This window comes from Rattus norvegicus, chromosome 17 (assembly GCF_036323735.1).
Source record: "Rattus norvegicus strain BN/NHsdMcwi chromosome 17, GRCr8, whole genome shotgun sequence".
NCBI classification, from domain to species: Eukaryota; Metazoa; Chordata; class Mammalia; order Rodentia; family Muridae; genus Rattus; species Rattus norvegicus.
The window spans coordinates 56,184,429-56,197,161 of record NC_086035.1 but is presented as its reverse complement, the minus strand read 5'-3'; the positions used below and the strand labels follow the sequence as shown (position 1 = coordinate 56,197,161).

Genomic DNA, 12,733 nt, shown 5'->3' with positions numbered 1-12,733 from the left:
TATTTATTTTATGTGAGTACACGTAGCTATCTTCAGACACACCAGAAGAGGACATCTGATCCCATTACAGATGGTTGTGAGCCACCATGTGGTTGTTGGGATTTGAACTCAAGACCTTTGGGAGAGCAGTCATTGCTCTTAACTGCTGAGCCATCTCTCCAGCTGTAACAGCTTTTATATTTGACTTTCAGGAATCAGTTATTTTGGAAAATAAGTATCCTAAGTTAAATAAAATATAACCTTTCCCATGGAAATTTACCTTAATATGAAATTCCAAATTTTCATCCATGGAGTAAATATAATTAAAAATATCTTGCACTATTCTTGGAATAATCCCCATGCCTTCTGGATCATGAAGTTTACCCTACATAGAAAACAAAGTAGAATTGTTAACAAATTTCAAGAGAAAAATTGAAACAAAAACCTGTGACTCTTTACTAATATATAGTTAACAGGATAAACATTGTGACTGAAATTTTTTCTTTTAGAAATAGCTCTACAAATAAATTCAAGGTTTCAAGTATTACATGTCATATTGTATAAGCATATACCAACTAAGTTCTCTCTCACTGTGTGTGTGTGTGTGTTTGTGTTTGTGTGTGTGTGTGTGTGTGTGTGTGTGTGTGTGCGTGTGTGTGAGTGACAGGGTTTCTCTGTATGGCCCTGGCTTATCGGAATCACACTCTATAGACAATCTTATCAGAAGTGTAGCAGATATTCAGGAGACAATCACTTTTAATATCATCTAAGTTTTCTCACATCATAAAGTAGTAGAAAAATTCCCATTTAATTTTAAAATGTTCCATACTTTATAGCTATATTAATTTGTAAGACTTTATAATATAAAATACAGGTACAGCTTACTAACCAAGCTCATGAGTAACTAGAATCTTGCACTTACATGTGTATTATTTGTATGAGAAAAGGCAATAAAGATAAAAAAATTTAAGCGCAATGAATTAACTACAAGAAATCAGTAAGTGGATTACTTAACTTATACTGTAAACTATACTTAAGCACAGATTATGAAATGTTACCTCCATTGTGTGGGTCTTTCCAGATGATGTTTGTCCATATGCAAATATTGTTCCATTATAGCCCTCAAGAACATCTGCGAGAAAACAAAAGATCTTGTACTTCCAGGTCTTTTAAAGAAATGCTCTCATTATAAAGTATGTAAAAAGTGATTAAAGTTCAATATATAATATGTAATGAACTTATAAAATCAAAGAAGGCATGGATGGATGGCATATTGGTTAGTTTTATGTCAACTTGACACAAGCTAGAGTCTCTGAGATTATACATAACATTAAAAATTACACTTTAAATCTCAGAGGTGTTACATGTATGCATTTAATGCCCCAGTGTTATACAACTGTATGTAGTCTGGCAAATGTATTATATAGATACCTACCTACAACTATTTACTTAATACCCAATTGTGAGGTAGCAGGATAATCAGATCATATCATGAGAGGGCATTTTTACTTTTATTATTTTAATTTTTTCATTTATTTTACTTATTTGGGTGTATCACATGCATGTCTGACTTCACAAGACTTGTGTTCCTGTGCTTGCAGAACCAGAAGAGGCATTGGACCCCCTGGAACTAGAGTTACAATTGTGAGCCGCCCACCATGTAGGAGCCCCACACCCTGGAAGAGTAGCCAGTACTCTTACCTGGTGAGCCACTTCTCTGGCCCCAGAAAGGGCCTTCTTAACATATTTGAGGCTAACTTTTGACTCACACAAAGTAGGTCAAAAGAACGCAATATAATTATACTCCATAATAGAATCTTTAGGAAAAATTATAACAGTGTAACGCCACTGTTCTTCTGTTGCAGTTATAGAATAACCAATTAATCTTCCCTCATCTTATGAACATTTTAGCAACCAGTTCACCGTCTCTCACCAATACCACTCCTAATTTTTGATAGATTTCACGTCCATATAATATATGACCCGAGACCCTGACTAGCCCCTTAGAGACTTGATATGATTGCCAACTCCACAATGAGACCCTAACCTTCCCCTATTTTTTTCCTTTCATAACTGAGATTTTATTGGTTGAAGATCAGAGTAAGAGTACAGAGACATTCCAGTTCTTATCACAGGTACCCAAACTCTGAAGAGTTTGTGTTCACCCACGCAAATGAAGAGCTACCATACTGTTTTTCTTTGAACTTAATCCAGTGATGTTCCAGCCTCTAACTTAAGTTTCCTTAAGACCTCTCATAACAACCAAATGCTCATAATCCTCAGTTCCACCAATTTTATTATCCACCAGTTTCACATAATCCTCAGTTCCACAATTATATTTTCCACCAGTTTCACAATTTTATGCCACACACAAAACATACTCAAAATTTCCATCTTTCACTGCACATTATCCCAACTGTTAGGAAAATGGACTCCCACAACCACAGACGTCACAGTTCTGACAGGGCAAGGAACAAAGACTGGCTTTCTTACAAAATGGTTCTACTAGAAACACCGGACCAGCTATAACTGAAAATATTCCGGACATGAATGCATGACTGAGACTCCAAACTGCCATTTAGTATGCTTTGTACTGTAGGATATAAAACTAGCCCCCTCTGTGCAATGTTATGGTGACCCCTGAGACAGTCACAGCCTCTCCTGCTGACTCAGTATCCTGCTATTTTCTGGTTGTCCCAAAAAATAAACCAGCAAATGATTTAACCTCTTAAAAAAACATTTACACTTAAAAAATGGGGTCAGGTGGCATTCCCTCACCTTTTGAAAATGTTTCTAGAGCTACTAAAAACCTGGCATTTACAAAATAGTTGATAAAAATATTCCTCTGGATTGTACAAGGGAGACGGGGACCACGTGATGAATACTTAGTTGGACTTCGCTTCTTTCTTTTCTTCTTTCTTTTCTGGTTTTCTGTCTCTCTGTTGTCTGCAGGCAGATCTGTAGTTTGCTGGTCAGCCACCTCAGCCTGTTTGCTGTTCGCTCCCCTCTTCTCTTTTATCTGCACTTTTTCTGCTGATGCTTTACCTTTCCTGTGGCCTTTTTCGGCTTTGCATGCACCATGGACTTGCTTGGCCAACAGCTTGGGCTCTGCCTTTGCCGCTCCATCCTCACTAACCTTCCTCTTGGGCATCATGGAGGTGGGGGTGGTGGGGCAGCCTGCTAAGGAGCTGCACTGCCCTAGCCACCACCACATGAACTGCTGTGACCCCATGACCTTTCTTATTAACTAACCACACCACCTCCACAATCTTCTATTACTCCTGATTGACGGAGCCCAAGTTTTTTGTGGTTTGTTTTTTGGGTTTTTTTTGGTTTTTGTCTTCTGGAAACTATAATCTACTAACTTTTTTCTATCAGTTTGTTTTGGATTTTAGAGACTGGAACTCCTTAGGTAGCCCAGGCTGTTCTTACACTTATGGTAATCCTTCTGCCTCTTCCTCCTGAGAGCTGAGATTGCAGGCATACCCAGTTTGTCCATTAATCCTACCATCTTTTTTCACTGTCTTTCAAGTCTCTCACATAGTAACTTCCCTTTAAGGCACCATGGTACACCAATACAAACATTATACGGACAATATCCTCAATTCTTTCGCCCTTTAATCTCCTCTTTTGTACTTGCCTGGTAAAATTTCAAGTGGGTGAACTCAGTTCTTCTGGAAGCTAACTTAATTGCTGTCTGGCAATGCTTCCACACGCCCCAATTCACTACTGCATGCCTGTTCTGGAACACCTCCCCATTCCTCACTCTTCATTCACATGCCTTACTCTACATTCAATATGTACTATGAAATTAACATAAAGAGTGTTATAGTTTCCCCCTCTCATCTACAAATCTGCTTATCTACACACCCAACTTCCTCTTGTTATTAAGATACACCATCTCTGCTATTTAATCCTAATTCATCTGCTTTTTTGTTTTTTGAGACAGGGTCTCACTGCCTAGACTTGGCTGGCCTGGAACTTACTATGTAGAACAGGTTAGCCTTGAGCTCACAAAGATTGGCCTGTCTCTTCCAAGCCCTGGGTTTAAAGACCTCTGCCACCATGACTGCTTTCATTCGTCTTCATACTGAAACCCAACGTGTCTGGTAAATATTTAAGATTTCTGCTTTAAACTAAGGAGCATATTTTAGAACTGTCAATAAATATAATTATCATAAACAGTTATTTAATGAGAGCCCTTTGATAAAAAAGCATTTTTACAGTAAACATAAAGTCTAGCACCCTCTCTGCTTTTAGAGTTTTAAGATTTTAGAAAATCTAAAACTAGAATATTCTCCTGTGGGTGCTACTTTTTTTTTTCCCTAATAAGTTCCTACAGGATTTTTCTAATGACTGTAAGATAAACCTTTGAGGAAGGGACAATGGAATAGAAAAAATAAAACTTATTTTCTAATTTTTAAAAATTTATCTAGCCACGTCATTCTCATACTGTTCCATTTCTACAATAGTATCTTAGGAAATCACTCATGAACTCACTCTTCAAAAATAAGCTTGTAACACAATCCCTATAGCAGTCTTTACTAGGTACAATATATGACGAGATCACAGTAACTGAAAAGTGCAATATGTTTAAAAATTGTATTTAGACTTTTGTTACTTTAACTTTCTAATTAATGTAGGCAAAAGCAGGTATTAAAAATAAAAAGCAATGTTGGAAAAAAAATCACAAACCAAATTTTACTTATTGCTAGGACAGTAAGTAAACTGAGTTTGGAGGGCTGGAGAGATGGCTCAGTGGTTAAGAGCACCCGACTGCTCTTCCAGAGGTCATGAGTTCAATTCCCAGCAACCACATGGTGGCTCACAACCATCTGTAAAGAGATCCGATGCCCTCTTCTGGTGTATCTGAAGACAGCTACAGTGTACTTATATAATAAATAAATAAATCTTTAAAAAAAAAAAAAGTTTGGAGAGTTACATTTACCTTTAACAATCTTCTTTGCACAATCGTTGTATACTTGCTCTTGAGATGTGCTTGACTGGAACACACGATCAAATGCATAAGGCTTGGACTATAAAATGAAAACAAAAGTGTTACAAATTACAGATGAGTGGACATTTTTAAACTCAAAGACACCGTGGCATCTTTACCTTTAACAATAGTATACCTGTTCTGCACCATGAGGGTAAGACCTTAGAAAATCAGCTCCATAAAAACAAGAACATTTGGTTTGCTCCCAGTATACCTTAGGGTCTATTCTGAGAAGTACGGAGGTACAGTTTTCTCTCTCTATACCTTGCTCCCCACTTGCTCTCCATATAGCTCCACTTCCAGTTCTAGTCCCAGCCTTCCTCAGTTTCTTTAAAAGCATTTTTGTTTTGAGACAGGGTTTCTTTCACTAAATTGTCCAAGTTGGCCCTGAACATGAGATTCTCTTGGCTCCAACTCCAAAGCAGCTTAGATTTCAGCCCCTTGCCACCAGGACTAGTGTCCATTTTCAATACTAATATTACTTTGCAAATAAAAAAAATAAGAATTTGACAGGCATAAAAACTGTTAATGACAAAATTAAAACAGAACTTCCATCAATTAAAATTCAGCCCTCTTTCAACAATTTCATTCAGCTTCTCATCCTTTCATTTAACAAATATTTATGGAATGCAGACACCATGATGACCAAGACAGATTCTGTTTTAGTGGAGCTTAAATTAACAGTGAGATACACACGACACAATTAAGTGACCACAGCTTAGCTGACACACTGAAAGAGTACACTAGAGGATAGCACAAGAATGTCATGGCAGCCTTAGAAAAAGCACCTGACTCACTGGCCCTCTTTTCAGTATTAGCCATGACACCAGTTGGGGTTGATGTGAGGAAGCAGTGTAGGCATCGATAATAAGGTGTTTACAGAGCCTGTAGTCAAAATAAGCTTATATACATTCAAGAAAAAGAAGTCTGAAGTGTCAGGAGCAAGGACCAAATGCAAATGTCAATACAGTGAAAAGAGCATTGCATCCTGTAGATATTTTTAAATATCTACATAGAAAATTTTTTTAAGGTTCAGAATATGGGGCCATGGAGATGACTCCCTGGGTAAAGGAGCCTCCAAGCCTCATGATAAAAGTTCAACTCCTGGTGGTCAGGTAGGAGGCCTAGCAAGTGCTCCATGACATTAAAATCATGTTTTCCCTTGAGTCATGGCTGCTGTATATTTGGGGATCCAACTTCCTTTAGGAAAAACTAGGGAGCAGGCAGATGCATACTTAGGTCTTCTGTTACTCTTTCTTTAGAGGCCTGATCTAATTACATTGTTCCAACCAATGTTCAGCCCACCTCAAAAATTAAATCTTAGACTCATTGACAATTCTGTTCTACCTGACTGCTCCTTATTCTTTTCCAACCTGACCTTCTTTGAAGTCAGTGCTCTACTACTGACCCATACCTCTGGTACTGAGTATTTCAATTCACAGCTACCTTTCCTTGAGGTACACACATTTTATATTCTGATTTTTTTAATTAAAGAATTAAATCACACTTATTTTGTGTATGTTTACACCGTACAAACACATTGAAAACAACTTGGAGTAGTCAATACTTTTCAACTACTGAAGATATTCCACATACTGTGGTATCAAATATTCAAATAAAACTTAATTCCTTATTTAAAAGTAAACAAGAACATCCATCTCATTAGTATATAAAATTGTGTTCATCTTTACTAAGTGGTATCACAATGGAATGTCTTAAAATAATTTTATGATTATCAGTAAATGTCCAATATTTTATATACCCATACACTGTAAGTAGCATAAGACTACGCTTACTATTTCTCAGGCAAGTGGGAAAGTTTAAGAAACCCTGTTCTTAGGGCTTGTCCCAAGCCTTGTCTTTTCCCTGCTACTTTCCGCTAGTCTAGTCCCCTTGCAATTGGTGGTCATATGACCCAGTTCTACCTCATATAAAGAGGTTATCTGCTAGCAGGCCTTGGAGAAATTCTTTCTTTACTAATAAAGGAATCACCCAGATTCTTTTCTTCTTTTTTTTAATGTAACATTTGTCTTTATTTCTGTCACATTGAAAAGTGCTCAGCACTCTCAGTTGCCAGTTATTTAGTCTCAGGGATTAAGATAGATCATTGCATGATTTCCTGATTTTTACAGTTTCTGATTAGCACTGGATTCCTTTCTGATTCATGGAATGAATCTGGAGCTGTAGTGGACGCAAACTTAACTATTATAATCAAAAGTGAGCAACGAAGCATGACAGACTACTAAAAGGTCTTGGAAGCAGCAGTAATATGAACCTATTTCTAAAATTTCTATGATATGAGAAAAATAACCTTTAATTTTAAGCCCCAGTTGTTTTCCCTCAGCAACTAGAAGCATAGCAAGAATGACTTCATTTAGGCATCAATTTTGATTATTCTCAAAGTATCCTTTTGATGACATGCTACTGACACATTAACATTCAATTCCAAAGGTGCAGATTTTTAAAGAAGACAATTTGGTATTTTACTTATTTGACAAAGCATTCTTTTTGGATTGCAGTTGTAAGGTATTAACTGGGACTGGAAAGATGGTTCAGGAGTTAAGAACTCCTCCTGTTCTTCTAGGGGACCTGAGGCGTTTCGTTCCTAACAGCCACGTCAAGCACTCACAATAGCTTTAATGCCACCTCCTGAGGATCAATGCCCTCTCCTGGCTTCCAGGGAACCTGAATGCATACATGCTCATATACTCATACACACACATACCCCAATAAAAACAAATCATTAATTTCACTATGTAAGTCAAATGTTGTCACTAAAGATACCGCCTGAAGTTACTAACTGAACCTGGCCTCCTAGGAAGAAATCAAGACCTTGTGAATGAAAAATTCATAATTAAGATACATCTCAATCTTTTGAATAAACTAAACAAAGGAAACTTATATATCAGGTCTTAATTTTTTTTAATAAATTTTTTAAATTGAAATACACATTATGGGTGCTGGAGAGATGGCTCAGTGGTTAAGAGCACTGACTGCTCTTCCAGAGGTCCTGAGTTCAAATCCCAGCAACCACATGGTGGCTCACAACCATCTGTAATGGGATCTGATGCCCTCTTCTGCTGTGTCTGAAGGCAGCGACTGTGTACTCATATATAATAAATAAATCTTAAAAAAAAAAAAAAAGAAATACACATTACACAACCTATAATTCTATGTTTTCAAAAGTAATCTATTTTACAAACTCTAAGTCACAAGATGCATCCATATCTGACTTAGCCTTCGCAGGATAAATCCAAGGAATGAGTTTAACTAAACTACATGACACCTTGGTCTGCTTGAATGACTTCCATGTGAGACTGTTCAGATCAAACCAAATTTGGCCATGAAGCAGGGATATGCTACTGACAGGCATTCTGAATAATGGTTGTTCAGAATGCAGTGTGCACTGAGTTTTCCTTAAGGCACTGAGGTGAGGACTCCTTTCTCTTTTTCAATTTTCAAGGCAATCAAGGTTTAATATCAAGCCAGTACTGACCTGTAAGTGCAAGTTATGTTTTGCTTGAGGCAAGGAAATGGAAAAGATAATCTAATTACTTTAAATCTCTTCTAATGTCAATGAATTACAGCAGGCTGGCTTAGGTTCTGGCAGCCTGAACAATATACCATATAAGGAACTATGATTAGAAGACATTTAACCCTGCACAGGAAGATGCAGAAATACTGCTAGGAACTTTTTTGCTTTGGGATTTCACTTTCAGCAAGTTCAGGGGAACACATAGATACTCAGTCTTATTTGCTATCTCACTGTTTTGTGAGCTCTCTAACTGAAATAGCTATTTTGTATTGTTCAAAGATTTTCAGGGAATGATTTGTTTCACTCAGTGTGGTCATATTTATTGCACTTTACCAAGCATTTATATCACAAATAAGGCTAAAAGCTACTCAAATCATGCACAACACTGCAAGATCAACAGGTCCACTTACCAGAATGCCACATTATATTAAAATTGATTCTGAGGGTAACAGGAAAAATTTTGGGCAAAATATTAAAAGCTAAACTTAGAAGAAAAGCAGAATCCCCAATTATTTTCTATCCAATTATTTTTTATCTGAACAGTGACTACCACTCAGTTGACATTATAAACTAACACATTTAGATCTTAAATTTTGACTTAACTTAAAGATAATGAACAAAATACCTAAATATCATACTTAAAACACTCTAGTTTTACATGCTATGCTGTTGCAATTCTCTCCTAAACTAGTTCTAATTTATCATGTTTAGGATCCAATAAATTAAGTTAAATAAATCATGTTTTTACAATTTTTTTCAATCTGGCTCTTTGGCATAGAGACTTTCATTTCATTCCTTAAACCCCTTATAACTTCTTAAATAGTCTTTTAAAAATTGAACACAAAGACTTCATCATATAAATATGGGTAATACATGTAAGAAATCAATTTCTAAAACAATAATTGAAATATATTAAGTATCTTTTTAGTGTCCTCAATGTTTCCTTTAGTTTTAAAATGTACTTTCCCCTATACTTTTTACTCATCCTCTACCTAAGTTTCTATTCATTGGTTAAACCCACTTGTATTACAGAAACTTTCAAACAGAAATCATGATAACTTTTCCCAAAGGAAAGGACCTAAAATAAATGTGTTTTCTGTAGTGGGGGCTATCTTTTGTTGCATGTATTATGGCCACAATCCTCTTGTCTCAGGCTCACACGTGCTATGATTACATAAACTTAATACAAAATCTTAAATTTTGGCATTCCAAGCAAAACAAATCTTAGTGATATTTACAAAATTTTTAAAGCATGCACAAAAACTCAGAGAATTAAGACCATCTTAATAATAGTGGCAAATGAAATATATCTTTATTGTATAAATCATTGCTAAAACTGAATAATCAGAGATGCTAAGGAATAAGAAGCCTCAAGTTGGGAACTAATCTGCTAAGGACTGCAGGCACAACATACACCTAACCACCTTCCACTCTGGTCTCTGTGCACTAAAGAACAGAATTCCTATGCTCAATTAACTTCCCTTCTTTACTATGATGTCTTTTATAGCAAGAGCATCTTGAGAACTCATTAACAAAGAACTGGCCTGACAGTCTTCACACAGCAGTAGTTGGGGTTAGTGACCTGATATATATACTTTTTTTTCCTGCCATAACCCTACCAGGAGGATGTAGTACATTTCCCAAACTGAACTTTGAAAACCTTCACATTAACACACCCACTAGAGAACTTTAGTATTACCATCAGGCCAATGCTTTCAATCATCAATGGCCAGTCTTCCGTGACCTCTCTGCCCTATTTCTAAATTAAGTAGCTCAAACAATATACTAAATATAGATTTCTACTCAAGAACAAACAATTACGAGTAAAACTGACATTAACAATTGAATCCTAATAGCAATGCCCATGGCATCATCACTAATGATGCGCTTACTTTTTAGTTTAGCTTGCTGTTCTGTATATAGAGGCAATCTTATCAGTCACTTTTAATCTTGAACTCAGAATGCTGTTTTCGGAGAATCTGCAATGCTAGCTATATAAAAAAAAAATCTTCCCTTTCAGGTTTTTCTAATAATAATCAATCAGCTCAGTTACATTTTACACTACAATGGAGTAGTTGCTGCCTCTCAGATTACCATGATCAATTTCCTTTAAGATAGACTATATCTGTATTAACATGAATCTAATAACGGTGATTAGATTCCCATAAGGTCTTTACAACACTATGTCTCCGTTATACCTATCTTTCCTACAATGTTAAAACACGCTAAAGAATGAAATTCTAGATCTTTCTGACACTTATTTGGCCCAATCTAAATCTACTTAGACCTCCTATAACATTAGAGACAATTAACTCTAATTTCAATGAAAAGCCACTAGCTCTTTTTACAGACTTCAATTTCCCAATTACTGTTAACATGAAAAACAGAGAGGGTGAACATGTGAGAAACAAGCATATCTACACACACACGAGCGCGCGAGTGAACGTGCACTAAACTAGCTCCTGGGACGTAGCCTCCAGAGCCCCAGGTGGGGGAGTGTCCAGACTGAGAAACAAGACACCTCCCAGCTGCCAGAGCTTAGCACTGGGGTGGGGGGTGATCCTCGAACCTTCACAGAGTTGCCTCAACATAGCTCGTTCCTCCCTGGCCGTGTGAACCCGCAAACCCGGCTCGGGAGAATGAGCACTCCCTGCTCCCTCTGGTCCTTGCGACCGGCCACGTCCCAGAACTCACCGCCCTGCCCGACCCCGAGTGACGTGGGGACAGGGCCACTCACCGCAATCATCACCGTGTCTTCTCCCTGGAACTTGGCGACATACTTGTCGCCGCGGTTCACTTCAGACTCGTTGAGAGGTCTGAAGCGACACATCACTTTGATGTTGCACTCCGCCGGGTCCGCCATCTTTCTGGCAGCCGGGACTGCAGGCCGGGAGCCACTCCCCGCCGCTCAGTGGGATAAGCGACGGGAGCCAAGAAGCAGGGGTCGCGAGGACCCGAAGGCCCGGGCTCCGCAGCGCTGCGAGCCCCAGGCAGCTAGACCAAAGCGCTATCACCGGCAGCCCGCGCCCTTAGTTCACTTCCGCTCCATCATGGCGGTCATGGCGGCAGCGCCCACAGCGCCTCAGTGCTCCTCAGCGTCTCCCTCACCGATCTCTGCAGGCTGCCGGGACTGGCGAGCGGCTCCTTCTTTTCTTTCCGGGAGGGACAGCCGGGGCCTATGGCTCGGCCCACTATCCTGTCCCGGCAGCTCGCCGGCCTCCGGGCCAGCTGACACTCACACCCTCAAAGGCCTTAGTGCCCAGGCTGGCGGCAAGCTGGGCGGGCGGGCGGAACACTGCGCAGGCGCGGGGCGACGCCCAGCAGCCAATCCAAGCCTGCGACCGGCCGCCGGCTATGGCCGGCTCCACCTCAGCTGCTGGTTTAGGACTTCAGATCGAGTTTTCCTGCAAGTTGAATAGCGCCAAGGCCGCTACAGAATTTCTCAGAGCACAGGAAGGTTTACTTATCTCTTTTTCTTTGGAGAAGTTAGTTTTAACCAGTTAATGGTGATGTTCAATTTAGTTTGAGACCAGATCCCTAAAAAGAAGAGTGCTTTCATTTGGCCTTAGAGAAAAAATGATTACTGATGCACCCTTGGGTTTTATTTTGTTTCTGTTTTAGATCGCCTTGCCAAAACCGGGGAGATTTGAATTTAGGGTGGGGCATGGCCGGGGTGCAGCAGTAACCCACCCCGCGAGCATTGTTCAGACATAACAAAGAAGGGGGAAGTTTCTTTCAGGTAATGTGAGAAGTTTTCCAAGAAATATGGAACTGCTGGGTGGGTTGGAAGAAGAACCTCCCCGTCACTTGTCACCTTTAGCTGCCCCGAGCTTGACATCACTTGACAGGTGAGCCACTGTTTCCCAAAGGTATTTGGTGAATTTGAGGTCCCACTTCCCTGACCAATGGGAAACCCAACTTAGCTGCAACACCAGAGGAATGCTGTTGTAGCACTTGTTCCTTAAGAGTGTCTTTAAAGGCCTAGATCGGCCGTTCTCAACCTGTGGGTTGCAACCACTTTTGGAATAACATAGCAGGTTTTTATATTGCTATCTATAACAGTAGCAAAATTATAGTTATGAAATAGTGATGAAATAATTTTATGCTTGGGGTCACCACAACATGAACTGTATTAATGGGTCTCAGCATTAGGAAGGTTGAGAAACACTGACCTAGATATTAATACGTTGGGTTACATATCTAAGAAAACCACTCCCCGGGCT

At 38.9% G+C, this 12,733-nt stretch overlaps 1 protein-coding gene across 1 annotated transcript in view; it reads right to left on the bottom strand.

The window, feature by feature from the left end:
- Positions 1–11,776, bottom strand: part of Kif5b (kinesin family member 5B) — a 37,605-nt gene extending 25,829 nt beyond the window's left edge. Inside the window, exons 1-4 of the mRNA NM_057202.2 lie at positions 11,248–11,776; positions 4,928–5,015; positions 1,038–1,111; positions 260–364 (exon numbers count right to left, since the gene is read on the bottom strand). Coding sequence (NP_476550.1) covers positions 260–364; positions 1,038–1,111; positions 4,928–5,015; positions 11,248–11,373 — 393 coding nt within the window. The 5' untranslated portion in view covers positions 11,374–11,776. The remainder of the gene's footprint in view (positions 1–259; positions 365–1,037; positions 1,112–4,927; positions 5,016–11,247) is intronic.
- Positions 11,777–12,733: the final 957 nt, after the last annotated feature.